This window comes from Pollicipes pollicipes, unplaced genomic scaffold, assembly GCF_011947565.3.
Source record: "Pollicipes pollicipes isolate AB1234 unplaced genomic scaffold, Ppol_2.1 Scaffold_7261;HRSCAF=8764_pilon_pilon_pilon, whole genome shotgun sequence".
Taxonomy (NCBI): Eukaryota; Metazoa; Arthropoda; class Thecostraca; order Pollicipedomorpha; family Pollicipedidae; genus Pollicipes; species Pollicipes pollicipes.
This window is the reverse complement of record NW_023597054.1, coordinates 59,284,804-59,300,681: the sequence shown is the minus strand read 5'-3', so window position 1 is coordinate 59,300,681 and position 15,878 is coordinate 59,284,804. Positions and strand designations below refer to the sequence as shown.

General features: G+C 66.1%; 1 protein-coding gene across 2 annotated transcripts in view; it reads left to right on the top strand.

Annotated features, from left to right (window-relative positions):
* The window catches only part of LOC119111913 (cytoplasmic aconitate hydratase), a 29,595-nt gene extending 14,541 nt beyond the window's left edge, over positions 1-15,054 (top strand). Inside the window, exons 3-17 of one of the 2 annotated variants that reach the window (XM_037235788.1) lie at positions 247-413; positions 1,095-1,240; positions 3,192-3,261; positions 3,818-4,141; positions 4,441-4,612; positions 4,915-5,132; positions 6,178-6,337; positions 7,131-7,351; positions 7,809-7,965; positions 10,472-10,597; positions 11,422-11,528; positions 11,919-12,055; positions 12,392-12,662; positions 13,530-13,715; positions 14,196-15,054. In XM_037235788.1, the coding sequence (XP_037091683.1) occupies positions 247-413; positions 1,095-1,240; positions 3,192-3,261; positions 3,818-4,141; positions 4,441-4,612; positions 4,915-5,132; positions 6,178-6,337; positions 7,131-7,351; positions 7,809-7,965; positions 10,472-10,597; positions 11,422-11,528; positions 11,919-12,055; positions 12,392-12,662; positions 13,530-13,715; positions 14,196-14,306 (2,573 nt within the window). In that variant the 3' untranslated portion in view covers positions 14,307-15,054. Of the gene's footprint in view, positions 1-246; positions 414-1,094; positions 1,241-1,990; positions 2,787-3,191; positions 3,262-3,817; positions 4,142-4,440; positions 4,613-4,914; positions 5,133-6,177; positions 6,338-7,130; positions 7,352-7,808; positions 7,966-10,471; positions 10,598-11,421; positions 11,529-11,918; positions 12,056-12,391; positions 12,663-13,529; positions 13,716-14,195 lie in introns of those variants that run through there. The other variant, XM_037235787.1, reaches the window with a different exon arrangement.
* The last annotated feature ends 824 nt before the right edge of the window (positions 15,055-15,878 follow it).

Here is a 15,878-nt window from a genome sequence, read left to right as displayed (position 1 = left end):
TGTCTTGACGAAGGGGTTGGGCGCACTGCCGCAGCGAAGTAAGGCAACGTGCTCTAGCGGTCTGCTAAGACGTGGCAAGAGAGAAACGGACCGATGGCCTGAGTGTCTGCTGCTGTATTTGATGATGAGCGCACCGCTGACGGCGCAGTGCTGCTGGCGTCGCTCGGTACCACCGCCGCCCGACTCCCGCCCGACCCCCGCCCGACAGCCGCCGCCCTGACCTGCCTGGTGTGGCGGCCGTTGCAGCCGAGTTGCCGTTCTCGATCCGCGTGCTGCTGGAGGCGGCGGTGCGCTGCTGGGACGGCGCTCAGGTGCGCGAGGCCGACGTGGAGGCGCTGCTCGACTGGCGCCGCCGCTCGGCCGCCGCCGACGACGTCCAGGTGGCCTTCCGGCCGGGCCGCGTCATCCTGCAGGTGAGCAGACCGGCGCCGGCTCGCGCCGCGACGAGCGCGCGGCGGCGCGCGGCGGCGCGCGGAGACGCGCGGAGGCGACCCGCGTAGACGACCCGGACAGACGCGCCCCTCCCTCGCCGCCCGGTCGCCACGCACGCGGTATCACGCAGCTGCCGCTGGCGTGCCAGCGGTCCGTAAGTGTACGCGGTGGGAGGCGGCTTGGCGCAGTCGCATGCTCACGACCATGCGTGCGAACTGGTGCGTGTGAACCGGCTACCGGCCTGGCGTTTAGTCGTTCACTGCGATGATGGACGTCGTAGGTTGTGACCATACGCTCAGATAGTGACCCGTGTTCTCCGTTATTTGTTGCAGCGCTTGTGGTGTGACAGTTAGTGCTTTGCAAGTGTTTGGAAAAGAAACGATGGCGATTGTAAACACTCTTGACATCACCGTGTTGCAGTGGGATGTACCACTTGCCAGTTGTAGAACTACATCGCTGATCGCGGTCACCGCCGCTACACCACGTGACATGTGCGGTGACGGTCACCTGAGCCGTGCACCGCCGCACCGCCGCGCCGCCGCACCGCCGCGCCGCCGCACCCGCCGCGCCGCCGCGCCGCCGCACCGCCGCGCCGCCGCGCCGCCGGGCTGTCGGCGGGCCGCTCGGGCGTGGCTCAGCCCCGTTTCTGCACGCTTCGGCAGGACTTCACTGGCGTGCCCGCCGTGGTAGATCTGGCGGCGATGCGGGAGGCGGTGGAGCAGCTGGGCGGCGAGCCGGGCCGCGTCAACCCCGTCTGTCCGGCCGACCTCGTCATCGACCACTCGGTCCAGGTCGACTTCTCACGGGCGTACGTACCTCTGACACGGACCATCCAAGGTTGACCCCTCACGCGTGTTCGTACCCCTGACACTGACTCCAGGGCTGAGCCCCCACGGGCGGTATACCCCCTCCCCCCGACACTGGCCATCCTGGCGTGGCAAGCCATGTACGGACCTAGTTCCAATTGACTCCCCAGAACTATGACGAACGTAGAACAGCGGTTGTCGCCAGCTTAGAAACCCTGCGCGTGGGGTTGGGTGGATTGCGTCTTTCCTGAACATGGGCACCTCCGGGAAGGTGACGCGATTGGTTATTGGTGCGTTCGTTGCGTGGGGCTTGCTTATTGTTTGGAGGCGTGGCGTTGCTGCCAGAGTAGCTGGCTCGGACTTTGACCCACAGACTAGGACTGTGGTCTGGGCCGATGGGTTATTGCCGGAGCACTGCCGGTCATGTAATCGCGTGTGACAAATTTGCAAGGGAGTATAACACGCCTAGTTTGTGCCTGTTGTTTGCTATGATCACATTACGATGTGAATCACGAAAAGCGGTCGGGGACATCTGTCGACCAGGTAGTGGCAGCGCCCAAAGGCCCGAATAATCCAATGTCAAACCAAAGAGTTAGCTGAGCCCGGCATACTGAAGCACCGCTGACGGTGCGCTCTTGCTGCAGTGTGAGCCAGCAGACTCAGGCGCGGCCGGCCGGCGGCGGTGTCGCCACGCCGGCCGCCGGGTCCACCGGCGACATCGAGGGCGGCGCCGGCTCGGCCCGCTCGGCTGTGGCCCGGCGCTTGCAGGCGCGGGTCCGCAAGCCGGTGCGCTCGACGGCCTCTGCCGCCGCCCCGCCTGCCTCCACCCCTAGCCCAGCTGGCGACGCCCCTGCCGCCGCCCATGCCACCCCTCCTGCCGCCGCCCCTACCACCGCTCCTATCCCAGCTGGCGAGGCCTTCGCCGCCGTCCCCGACGCCGTCGCTGCCGCCGCCCCTGCCGCGCCGGCGGCGCTCCGGCCACAGCCGTACCGGCCACCCCAGCGGCGCTCCTCAGGGGCGTCTCCGGCGCCCACCGGCCCGGCCTCAGTCACCGCCCCTGCCACTGCTCCTGCGGCCGCCTCTGCCGCCGTCACTGCCGCCGCACCTGCCGCCGCCCCTGCCACTTCGGCAGCGCTCCGGCCACAGCCGTACCGGCCGCCCCAGCGGCGCTCCTCAGGAGTGTCTCCGTCGCCCACCGGCCCGGCCTCAACCACCGCCCCTGCCTCCGCCCCTGGCCCAGCTGGCGACGCCTCTGCCATGGCTCCTGCCACTGCTCCTGCCACTTCTCCTGCCACTGCTCCTGCCGCCGCCCCTGCCGCGCCGGCGGCGCCCCGGCCGGCGCCGTACCGGCCACCCCAGCGGCGCGCCTCCTGGACAGTCTCCGGCGCCGGCCGCTACCGCAGCGGCGGCGCAGAAGGAGTGCGGTAGCAAGAAGGACGGCCGGTGTGCCTGCAAGGGCGCCAGTCTCGAGCAGGTGCCAGCGTGCGACGTGCCGGCCACGCCCATCAAGGACGAGATCTGCCCCTTCCACGAGGAGGAGTCGGCCTTGTGAGTACGGCGGCCGGGATGGAGCGGGTGTGGGTGGCTGGACGGGGCGGGCGCCCGGTGTGTCGGCGACGGGGCCTGGTTTGAAGCCCAGGCCAGTGCTTCAGCGTGCTGGACTGGCGATGGTCCGCCTCGCGAGGTGCAAGCAAGGCGGGCATGCAGGGCGACAGGAAGAAGTTAAGATGTCCAGGCTTCGACCATTTGCTGTTCGGTTGCCGGAGAAAGGGATCGCGAGATGGTGAATAGACGAAATGCTAGCGCGGGCGGTGTCAAAGTGCGCGTCACCGCCCGTGGCGTATCCACAAATGGATCAAGGGGTGTCCATGTTGGTTTAACTTTTAAATGCCTCGGCTGAGCCCTCAGCAGGGCTGTAATTGGATTCGCTAGCATAATTGGTTGTGTTTTCAGCTCCGATGCCCTGAGGAAGAATCAGGAGCTGGAATTTGACAGAAACAGTGAACGCTTCCAGTTTCTGAAGGTCAGTGGGGCAGTCAGCTGTGGGATCACCACGTCTCTCCGCGGTCCTCGCGTGACTTGACCCGGTCCCTCCGCGGTCCTCGCGTGACTTGACCCGGTCTGTCTGCCCCGCCCCAGGCTAGTGTGGGACGACGGCGGGGCCCATACATCAGTATCATGTGTACGGCACGGACAGCAAGGTCGGCCGCTGTGTGGACCGACAAGCTGTGTTCGGCATGCACTGTGGACCTTTCTGCATGCCGTGCCTCACCGTGTGCTTGCTGTACCGTGGACCGACACTCGGCGGTGTCGCGAGTGTGCCGCCGCCGGTCGGAATGTGTCGCCACAGCGCCGCCGGTGCACACCCGCCCGGTCCTGCGCTGTTGTGTGGCTCCGGCCAGCCGCGCCCTACCCCCGTCCGCTGTCGCTGGACGCGGTACGGTGGCATAGTCTGGCCACGGATCCACAGCTCGCAGCGGGGCTCCCCTTGTCCGTCGTCGCCACCGGGCTGAAGCGTCAGCGTGCGACGGTGTCCGACCGCGCCGCCGCCTGACCTGACCCCCGCTCCGCTCCGGCAGTGGGGCTCGGCGGCGTTCGCCAACATGCGCGTGCTGCCGCCGGGCTCGGGGATCGTACACCAGGTGAACCTGGAGTACCTGGCGCGCGTCGTGTTCGACACGGACGACCTACTGCGGCCCGACTCGCTGGTCGGCACCGACTCGCACACCACCATGATCAACGGGCTGGGCGTGCTGGGCTGGGGCGTGGGCGGCCTGGAGGCCGAGGCGGCCATGCTGGGCCGGACGGTGGGCCTGACGCTGCCCCAGGTGGTCGGTTACAAGATCACTGGCCGCTGCAGTCCGCTGGCCACCGCCACAGACATCGTGCTCACCGTCACCAAGGTGAGGGGCGCGCCGCCGACCGGCCGGAGGGGCCAGCCGGCGCCCACGGGAGGTGCGCACAGTCAGCCGGGACTCTAGCTAGTCCGCGGGACGGTCGCGGCCCAGACGTCCTCAGCGTCGTACCGTTATCTCGGCTGTGAACACTGCTCCGGGCTTTCGGCATTGGCGGGCGTGAGCCGATCTGTGGTGATGTGGCGATCCTGGTCATGGTGTGGCGGCCGCACGAGTGCGCCGCACCCGAGCGGCCCGGACGGCAGCCCGCTGCGAGCCTGACCCCGCGTCTCGACCCCGCCGCGCAGCACCTGCGCCAGGTGGGCGTGGTCGGCAAGTTCGTCGAGTTTTTCGGGCCCGGCGTCAGCCAGCTGTCGATCGCCGACCGGGCCACCATCAGCAACATGTGCCCCGAGTACGGCGCCACCGTCGGCTTCTTCCCCGTCGACGGCCGCAGCCTCGACTACCTGCTGCAGACGGGTGGGTGGGAGCCGGACGCCGGCGCGGCGCCGGCCGGCCGCGCGACAGGCCCGACGCCCCGTGTGGCGCGCGAGGGAGGCAGTTGTGCGGACCGACCCCTGGACGCGCTGCTCACGTGCGTGTATCGCCGCGTTATACGGCGAATGCTTCTCGTGTCCGTTTCGGCATCACGCCGGCCACAGGCCGCTCCGATGGTCTCCGCCCCGTGCCGCGCACGTGTCCCCCGTGTCGCGCCTCGACTGCGCTCGGTACGCGCCGCGCGCGCGTGTGCGCCAGCTGAGGGCGCGCGCGCCCCTGTCCAGGCCGGCAGGCGGACCGGGTGGCTGTGATGCGCGCCTACCTGGCGGCGGCCGGCCTGCTGCGAGACTACGCGGCGCCCGCGCAGGACCCGGCCTTCTCGCAGGTGGTGGAGCTCGATCTGGCCACGGTCGTGCCCTCCGTGAGCGGGCCCAAGCGGCCGCACGACCGCGTGGCCGCCAGCCAGCTGCGCGACGACTTCCTGCGCTGCCTGTCTGCCGAGGTACGGCACCCGTGCCGTGACCCCACGGCCGTCCATCTCACGGGTCGCCGCCCTCTGCTGGCGGGGCTGGTTAGTCTGGGTCCCCTGTGTTATCTGGTGCTGCCGGTTTGGGTCCCCTGCGTCATCGGGTGTTGCTGATCTGGGTCCCCTGCGTTATCGGGCGCTGTTGGTCTGGGTCCCCTGCGTTATCGGATGCTGTTGGCCTGGGTCCCCTGCGTTATCGGGCGCTGCTGGTCTGGGTCCCCTGCGTTATCAGGTGCTGCTGGTCTGGATCCGCTGCGTTATCGGGCTCTGCTGGTCTGGGTCCCCTGCGTTATCGGGCGCTGCTGGTCTGGGTCCCCTGTATTATCTGGTGCTGCCGGTTTGGGTCCCCTGCGTCATCGGGTGCTGCTGGTCTGGGTCCCCTGCGTTATCGGACGCTGCTGGTCTGGGTCCCCTGCGTTATCGGGTGCTGTTGGTCTGGATCCCCTGCGTTATCGGGTGCTGGTTGATCTCGGCTCACTTTGTAATCGGGTGCTGGTTGGTCTGGGTTCCCTGCTCCTGTTGCGGACTGGCATTGGTTCCCCAACCCGTGCCACCCGCACCCACTTGCTTTTCTGTTGAGGTTGACGGCGGTCCTATCTTGGCTCACTTATTGGTACAGACGCGTCAGTCCAACGCTGTGGTGATGCGCAGACGCCGTACAATGCCGCAGTGCCGAAGTCATTGAAACGCTGACCGATAGTTTGCCCCGGAGCTGATGGCTCTGTGATCGGGAGGATCCGTCTGATGGTGCTGTGATCGGAAGGGTCCGTCGGATGGTGCTGCGATCGGGAGGATCCGTCTGATGGCTCTGTGATCGGGAGGATCCGTCTGATGGTACTGTGATCGGGAGGATCCGTCTGATGGTACTGTGATCGGGAGGATCCGTCTGATGATACTGTGATCGGGAGGATCTGTCTGATGGTACTGTGATCGAGAGGAGCTGTCGCTTCCTCTCCATCTCTCATTCTCATGATTATTCTTGTCACTGTTGATACTATTAATATTCTGGTGTACCGACCAGGTGGGCTTCAAGGGCTTTGGCGTACGGCCGGAGCGGCTGCAGGAGCGGCGTCAGATCCGGCTGGGAGGCCGCACGTACAGCCTCGGCCATGGCTCGGTGGTGATCGCCGCCATCACCTCCTGCACCAACACCAGCAACCCGTCCGTCATGCTGGGCGCAGGTCAGCCGTCAGGCGGCACCGGCGGCGGAGCGGCCGCGGTCCCGGCGCCGGCCGCGTGCTCGGGCGGACGTCACGGCAGGCGATGGGCTATAGAAGAACGAGGCGCCGCTCAGAGCTGTTTGGATTATGAAACTGGCCTGCAAGCGTTATGGTGCTGTGATATTTCCGCAAACTTATAGCCATTGTTTTTGGTGACTGGATTGTTATGTAATTTTGGGATACGACGCCGCGTGGGTTGCTGTGCACGAACGAGAGATAGGCGCCTTGCCGAGGGTCACGCTGGAGGCGAGTCGTGATATGTTTCACTTCCGCTCCTGCCCCGATCTCATTCTGGATCGGAGTGCCCGCCCCGGCGGCCGGACGCGACGCGCTCGCCGGGGCACCGCGCCTCGCAATCTGCACTCTGCACCCCGCACGCCGCACCCCACACCCCACACCCCGCATCCCGCATCCCGCATCCCGCATCCCGCATCCCGCATCCCACACCCCGTACCCCGTACCCCGCATCCCGCATCCCGCATCCCACATCCTGCATCCTACATCCTGCATCCTGCATCCCGCACCCCGCATTTCGCATTCCGCATCCCGCATCCCACATCCCACACCCCGTACCCCGCATCCCGCATCCCGCATCCCGCATCCCGCACCCCGCACCCCGCACCCCGCACCCCGCACCCCGTACCCCGTACCCCGTACCTCGCAACCCGCACCCCACACCACATCCCGCGCCCTGCACCCTACACCCCGCACCCCGCACCCGTACCCCGCTGACAGTGCGGCCGACCGCCGGCAGGCATCCTGGCCCGGAAGGCGGTGGAACGCGGCCTGTCGGTGCCGCCCTGGATCAAGACATCGCTCTCGCCCGGCTCCGGCGTGGTCACGCACTACCTGCAGGACAGCGGCGTGCTGCCGGCGCTGCGCCAGCTCGGATTCGGCATCGTCGGCTACGGCTGCATGACCTGCATCGGCAACAGTGGTCCGCTGCCGCGGCCCGTCGTCGAGGCCGTGCAGGAGGTGCGCGCCGACCGCGGCTAGAGAGAGAGAGGAGGGCCAGGCGCGGCAGGAGGGGTGGGGCCCGGCGCGGCGGTGGTCGGGAGAGGGGGGGGGGGGGGGTGGACGGCAGGCCGGTGGTGACAGCTGGGGAGTGCAGCTGGCCGGGGAAGGGTATTAGGCTTTTGTTGGTAGTGATGGAAGGGAAGTCAGCTGTGGCAGACCTGGGTTCTCGGATATCCTTTATTGTGACTTCGTGGACACAAATTTCGATTTAAAGACGTCCATTACTGCTGTTAACTGTCTTGAATGTCTACATATTTGGGCAAGTGCTATGTTACACGCCTGCACGCCACCGGCTGCCGCGCTAAATGGGAGTCATTTTCCGCGAGGAGCTGTCCGGCGCGTGTCGTCATACCGCTGTGTGTGCCGCTCCCCCCGCCTTCTGGGCGTCAGCGATCTGACCGGCGCGGATCGACAGGCGGACCTGGTGTGCTGCGGTGTACTCTCCGGCAACCGGAACTTCGAGGGGCGCGTGCATCCGCACGTGCGCGCTAACTACCTGGCGTCGCCGCCGCTGGTGATCGCGTACGCGCTGGCCGGCCGGGTCGACATCGACTTCGAGACCACCCCGCTGGGTGAGGACACGGGCGGGGCTGTGTCTCACGGGCGGGGAGCGTCCGAGGCTATCCCACTGGGCGAAGACACGGGCGGGGCTGTGTCTCACGGGCGGGGAGCGCCCGAGGCTATCCCACTGGGCGAAGACACGGGCGGGGCTGTGTCTCACGGGCGGGGAGCGTCCGAGGCTATCACACTGGGCGAAGACACGGGCGGGGCTGTGTCTCACGGGCGGGGAGCGTCCGAGGCTATCACACTGGGCGAAGACACGGGCGGAGCTGTGTCTCACGGGCGGGGAGCGTCCGAGGCTATCACACTGGGTGAGGACACGGGCGGGGCTGTGTCTCACGGGCGGGGAGCGTCCGAGGCTCTCACACTGGGCGAAGACACGGGCGGAGCTGTGTCTCACGGGCGGGGAGCGTCCGAGGCTATCACACTGGGTGAGGACACGGGCGGGCGGAGCTGTGTCTCACGGGCGGGGAGCGTCCGAGGCTATCACACTGGGCGAAGGACACGACGGCGGAGATGTGTCTCACGGGCGGGGAGCGTCCGAGGCTATCACACTGGGCGAAGACACGGGCGGAGCTGTGTCTCAACGGGCGGGGAGCGTCCGAGGCTATCACACTGGGCGAAGACACGGGCGGGAGCTGTGTCTCACGGGCGGGAGCGTCCGAGGCTATCACACTGGGCGAAGACACGGGCGGAGCTGTGTCTCACGGGCGGGGAGCGTCCGAGGCTATCACACTGGGCGAAGACACGGCGGAGCTGTGTCTCACGGGCGGGGAGCGTCCGAGGCTATCACACTGGGCGAAGACACGGGCGGAGCTGTGTCTCACGGGCGGGGAGCGTCCGAGGCTATCACACTGGGCGAAGACACGGGCGGGGCTGTGTCTCACGGGCGGGAAGCGTCCGAGGCTATCACACTGGGCGAAGACACGGACGGGGCTGTGTCTCACGGGCGGGGAGCGCCCGAGGCTATCCCACTGGGCGAAGACACGGGCGGAGCTGTGTCTCACGGGCGGGGAGCGCCCGAGGCTATCACACTGGGCGAAGACACGGGTGGAGCTGTGTCTCACGGGCGGGGAGCGTCCGAGGCTATCACACTGGGCGAAGACACGGGCGGGGCTGTGTCTCACGGGCGGGGAGCGCCCGAGGCTATCACACTGGGCGAAGACACGGGCGGAGCTGTGTTTCACGGGCGGGGAGCGCCCGAGGCTATCACACTGGGCGAAGACACGGGCGAAGCTATGTCGCACGGGCGGGGAGCGTTCGAGACCACCCCGCTGGGCGAAAACATGGGCGGAGCTGTGATGCACGGGCGGGGAGCGTCCGAGACCACCCCACGTCGGTGCCTGACGCCCGGTCGGCCGTTCGATCGTAAACGTGCCCGCCAGCGGTGCACCGTCTCTCAATGCGGGGGTCGCGGCGCGTGGGCTAGCAGGGCACCAGACCAGCGGGACAGCGTGCGGCTGGAGTGGGAGGCAGACGATAACTGGTCCATGCCCCTTGCCATGTTACGCGCTCTGTGGGGAACGCTGCTGACGCCACAACGGAGTGAGACGTGTATAAGTTACGTAACGGTTTAAAGAGATGGAGGCGGCTGGTACGCCACAACACGTGACACAGGAGATTTGCAGGAGGTGTGAGACAAAGGTCGTAAGCTAGACATGTTGACTAGCGTTTCGTAACGGTTTGGTTATGTGAAAGTGGTGATAGGTAGAGACCAAGGAAAAACAAACACGACAATGCAGAGCTGGTAAACAGGACAAAGGAGAAACAATCACACGACAATGTAGAGCTAGTCTGGCCAGTGGCATTGCGTAGTTGCTCAGGAGCCTGGTATTTGCGTATAAATTCAAATCGCTCGGCGGCAGCATGCCAATTCCTAAGCAGCTATGGGGATTTTTTTTGGTTTAACACAATAGCGTAAAATACCACGCATTCTATTCATCAACGTGAAATATCACGCATTCCATTCAACAACGTGATATACCACGCATTCCACTAAACAACGGGATTTTCTCGTCACCGCGCAGTTGCTTCACAAGAAAGCAGACTTAAACAGTGTGACATTCATGCATCACCAGCGCGTAACAAAAAGTCTTACGTAAATTATGAAAATTAAAGAGACAGTGAAATTAAGAAGCCTGTTCCAAGACTTTCCATTCTTTTTAGGAACAGTCAAGGGGATCGTGGACATTTTTCAGTGTGAGGGTTAAGAAAGGTGTCGTCTGAGATAGATTTGCTCCACGGCATTCGTGGCATAAGTAAAATGTCAAAAATGTTGTCACCCCGGTGCCGCCGGCCGTGGACGCCGTCGTTTGCTTGATCGGGGGGGGGGGGGGGGGGGAGGGGTGCGCTACCTTACTTATAGTGTGCCCAGCGTCGGGTCGTTCACGTCGGTGCATCGTTAAGCCACAAGTCATCAACACCTGATTGTAACTAAGCGGAGGGCGGGCTAAGAATTCCTTTAAGTACCCGGCTTGATTGGTGGACGGTCCTGACCAGACGGCGTCTGTTTTGTAGGCACCTCTGAGAACGGCGACGTGTACCTGCGCGACATCTGGCCGAGCCGGCAGGAGATCCACGAGCTCGAGTCCAAGTCGGTCATCCCGGCCATATTCGCCGACGTCTACTCCAAGATCACCAAAGGTGGGGGCGACGCTGCCGCTGAGTCACGCCGTCGCCGCTCGGCGACGTGGCGGTGGCGGCCTCCGGGTGTCCGCAGGCGGAGCGCGGGGAGGACAGAGGGCGCCACCGCCCGCGACAGCGTCACGTGGGTGCCATGCTCCCTGTTAAGGCCACACACAGCCGTGTGGTCGGACAGTCTGGCGGGCGGTGCTCGCTCCGGTGTCGGCTGCGGACCGGGCGCTGTTCCACGGGGGCACCTCTGGCGGGCGGTGCTCGCTCCGGTGTCGGCTGCGGACCGAGCGCTGTTCCACGGGGGCACCTCTGGCGGGCGGTGCTCGTTCTAGTGTCGGCTGCGGACTGGGCGCTGTTCCACGGGGCACCTCTGGCGGTTGCGCTCGCTGCAGTGTCGGCTGCGGACCGGGCGCTGTTCCACGGGGGCACCTCTGGTGGGCGGTGCTCGCTCCAGTGTCGGCTGTGGGCCGGGCGCTGTTCCACGGGAGCACCTCTGGTGGGCGGTGCTCGCTCCAGTGTCGGCTATGGACCGGGCGCTGTTCCACGGGAGCACCTCTGGTGGGCGGTGCTCGCTCCAGTGTCGGCTGTGGACCGGGCGCTGTTCCACGGGAGCACCTCTGGTGGGCGGTGCTCGCTTCAGTGCCGGCTGCGGACCGGCCGCTGTTCCACGGGAGCACCTCTGGTGGGCGGTGCTCGCTCCAGTGTCGGCTGTGGACCGGGCGCTGTTCCACGGGGGTACCTGTGGCGGGCGGTGCTCGCTTCAGTATGGGCTGCGGACCGGGCGCTGTTCCACGGGAGCGGCTCTGTCTGACGCGACGCCACGTCACTGGCAGGGAACGCCAGCTGGAGCTCGCTGCAGGTGCCCGACTCGGACGTGTACCGCTGGCAGGCTGCGTCCACTTACATCCAGCCGCCCACCCTCCTGCAGGGCATGACACGGGTGAGACGCCGGCGCCGGACACAGGCCGGCGGGCGAGCACGTGGTCTCACGGACAACTCGTCTTTGTAACCGTTCAAACACGGGTTGATGATCACCCGGAGGTCGCGCACTCAGGGGGCCAGCAATGAGTCACAAGCGAGGCTTGAAGTCGTATGAGATGGCTTGGGTCACTGAAGATGTGCCGACGACAGCTCATGGTGTCAGTTTCCCGTTCCACATGCGTGGCGTTGCCCGGAGCCTTCTGCCCTGGACGGCTCGCAGTGGACAGATCTCGCATATTAAGACAGCCTGACTCCGCTTCTGGCTCCCGCCCCACGCAGCACCGTCACTATCGCGTGAATGCGCCGCGCCCCACCGCCGCCGACGCCTCCGTCTGTGTGCGCGCCGCAGGAGCCGCCGCCGCTGCAGGACATCGAGGCGGCGCACGCGCTGCTCGTGCTGGGTGACAGCGTCACCACCGACCACATCTCGCCGGCCGGCAGCATCGCCCGCAGCAGCCCGGCCGCCCGCTACCTCACCGCCATGGGGTACGCGCCGAGTTGTCGGCGCCGCCGGCAGGACAGCCGGCAACGGGGCGGCAGTCTGCTGCCGCCGCGAAACTCGCGGCTTCTGGGCGTGCCGGCCATGCGCTTGTGTCGGTTGCGCGTGTCTCGGGGCGTGTCTTTGTAGCTGTTGATCGACCTCGCCACTCCTTCGTCCGAAGGCGTTAACAAGCAGGCCAGTTCGGGATTCTGAGCGCCGACAGCCCGGTGTCCGTGGGTGGCGCCCCTCGCCCAGCCGTACCCCCGATCGTGCCTCGTCCAGCCACGTGCCGTCTGCCGCCCCCGCCGCGCCGCTGACCTCTCCGTCCTGCCGCGCCGCAGCCTGACGCCGCGCCAGTTCAACTCGTACGGCTCGCGACGCGGCTGCGAGGCGGTGATGGTGCGCGGCACGTTCGCCAACACGCGGCTGGCCAATCGGCTGCTGCGGCCGGCCGGGCCGCGCACCGTGCACCTGCCGTCCGGCCTGACCATGGACGTGTTCGACGCGGCCGAACGGTACCGGGCCGAGCAGCGCCCGCTGCTGGTGCTGGCCGGCCGCGACTACGGCTGCGGCTCGTCACGGGACTGGGCCGCCAAGGGGCCCGCCCTGCTGGTACGTGCTGGCCGGGTCCGCCGCTGGTCTCCCCTCGCCCCTCCCCGAGAGATCGGGCAGGCAGAATGACTGGCTTTTCGTGGTTATGGTTGTGTTGTTTGCTCAGGAGCGGAGTGCCCCCATTTGGTTGCCACGAGGAGTTGCAGGTTATGGTCGTGATAGATCGTGGGTGAGAGTGAAGAGGACCGGCGCGCCAGTGTATGGTTGTGGTCGCGAAGTTGTGGGGGCGGTGCATTGGGGAGGGAAAGGAGCGGACCGTATGGCCAGGGCAGCTGATGCGCCCCTAAAGCCCACATCATGATCATCATCACAGCGAGAGCGCCTGCCACCCAACTTTGGGAGATGACATGAACCGTATGACTTCACGTGTAGAGATGTCTCGAAAACCGCCCTTCCTCTCAACCCCAATGGTGTTCCGCCGCCACTGCAAAGAAGTGGCTGCGTCTGGTATTATCCTGAAGAGTTATGAAGTGCTTATCTGAATGGTTTCTAGCGTTATCTGTTTGAATTGCAATCGATGGACCCTGCATGACTGACACTCGAGGACGTCTCACCGATGTCCCCTCCGTCTGGGTGGGACGAGTGGAACGCTCCGGCCCCACCCTGTAAGCACGGGGGACCTCGCCGCGCGTACCTGCGTCTGAGCGGCGCAGACGACCGCCCCCGCGTTCAGTCGGCTGCGGAGCTGGCGCACGTGACTGGCCGGCTCCGTCGGGCGTCCGCGCCAGCGGCGGGACGCTGCGCCGGGGCGGCGTCGTGCCGCGGCCGTGTGCGGGCCCGCTGTCCCGCCGTCTCGCGGGGGACGGCGTGGCAGGCGGCCGCTCGCCCTCACCACCCCGGCCGCTGACCCGCTCCGGCCGTCCGCAGGGCGTGCGCGCCGTGCTGGCCGAGTCGTTCGACCGCGTGCACCGCAGCAACCTGGTGGGCGTGGGCGTGCTGCCGCTGCAGTACCGGTGCGGCGAGTCGGCGGCGGCGCTGGCGCTGAGCGGCCGCGAGGCGCTGACCGTCCGGCTGCCGCGGCCGCTAACGCCGCGCGCCGCCGTCGACGTTCAGGTGAGCGGGCCGGCACCGGCCGGGCAGCGGCGCCGGCGCCGCGGGGCGGTGATCACGGCGCCCGCCTCGCCCCGCCGCCCGCGCTGTGCCGCCGGCGGTGTGCGGTGACGCGCACCATCCAGCGAGCCATCGCAGTGAGAGCGGGGATGTCCGGTACCCGCGGTGTGTCAGGCTCGTCAGTGGGCGGGCCGGGATGGAGTTATCTTGTTTTTAGAGGAGCGACACGGGAGTCCGCGGGCCGTTGTTCTTGTGTCTCGAACTTATGGCTTCTCCGGCTTCACCGGCGTGAGCAAAGTGCCCGCGTCCACATCGTTGGCGACGACTCGTCTGGCTTTGATAACTTCCCGACGGCTGCTGCGCCGGCTCCGCCGCACAGGGGCCGGGTGTGCCAGCGCAACGGCCTGGCCCACGGCGCTGTGTGTCGGGGGGCCGTGCGGCTGGCCGGCCGGGCCCGGCTGATGACGGCCGACCGTGTTGCAGACGGACGACGGCCGGAGCTTCCAGGTGACGGCGCGGCTCGATTCGGAGGCGGAGGTGACGCTGCTGCAGCACGGCGGCCTGCTGCGCTACATGGTCCGCCAGATGCTGTAGACGTGCCGCCCAGGTCTGACCTGACCTAACCTGATCTGATCCGACCCGATCTGACCTGACCTGACCTGACCTGACCTGACCTGACGTCGGGGACGCGGAACTTTTTGACCGGGCGGTGAGCCCGGTCAGACGGAGCTTGATCCGAACCCGGTCGCTGGGCGGCGGCCCACCCGCCGCCAGATCCAAACCGATGCGACCTGGCCTGAATTGACCTGAACAGACCTAGTCTGCTCTGACCAGGCCCGCTGTGACTTGATAGGACCTACCTTGGACCTACCTTGACGTTTTCAGACTGCGCCATACCTGACCTGACACGACCTGCTCTGGACAGACCAGACCTGATATCACCAGACCAGTCCCGACCAGACCTGACCAGACCAGACCAGACCAGACCAGACCAGACCAGACCAGACCAGACCAGACCAGTTTTGGGTTAGCCTTTAGCGGCAGGTGACGACCGTCTGCTGTTTTGCCCTGCACTCATGTGTTAAATAGTACTTATTGATTTTCTTGGTGCCTTTCAGTAGACAATCTTCGTTCAGTAGCTTACTGGACGCGTGCAACGCGACAGTGTGCGATTGATTCCGTGGCTAACCTTAATCGGCGGGGTGTTTGATGCGTTTTGGCGCCAATATGTGGGGACCACCCGCCGACTGCGTCAATGGTGTGGACTGTGCGCTCGCCGGCAGGCGCTGCTGCGTATGCAACTGGTTAATCCGCGTGGTAGAATATACGGTGACTGTATCAGGCTGTAGCTGTGTGATGAACGGTGCTGCAGGTGACCGCCCCCCCCCCCCCGCTGCGGCGGGGACGGAGGGGGATCAAAAGGGGTTTTGCCGTGCTGCGTGGTCGGACACCTGGGAGGCTCCAGCGACGCAGGTGGACGGCTTCGCTGACATTCACGCTGACTGACGTTCTGCGGAGCGGTGACTTCAGGGTTATGGCTCGATAGGCTGCGGGGGCTGGCCAAGGCAAACAAATCGGCCCCGGCCGGTGTGATACGCTATCGTGGTGGCAGACACAGCCGCCCTGTTCCGGTCACGCGGGCTTCACGGGCAGCGCCGACCAGCCGGCCGGCTTGAACGCCACCGGGGCGCGCTGCCGCGGGGTCGGCCGCGGAGGCCGCTGGCGGAGGCCACGGCTGCCGTTGCAGCCTCGCTGGGCGTTATCACTGACGGCGGGGAATCCTGGCGGTCCGCCGCTTGAGCCGCGCCACGAGCGCCGTAGCACGTGTACACCCCTGTACTGGGCTGAGTGGCCAACACTGGAGCGGCGGTAGGAACGGTGTGGCCGGAGGGGTTGTGACCTCTCGCGCTGCTGCCAGGTCGGTACAGCGCGCTTGCGGAAACAATGGAGTGTCGTGAGACATGATCTGGGAATGGAATGGAAATGATCTGAGAATGGGTCTGGGGATGCTGTTTGTCACCAGTTGTTTGTCTGGGGCTGGTTTGCTGTTTCCTCCACCTTGATCGCACGTTGTGTCCAAACCGAACGAGCAGTGGCATCTCCGTTTATTTCGAAGCCCATTTGACATTGATCAACAGCTGTAACAACACGTACTCTACGCGAAAA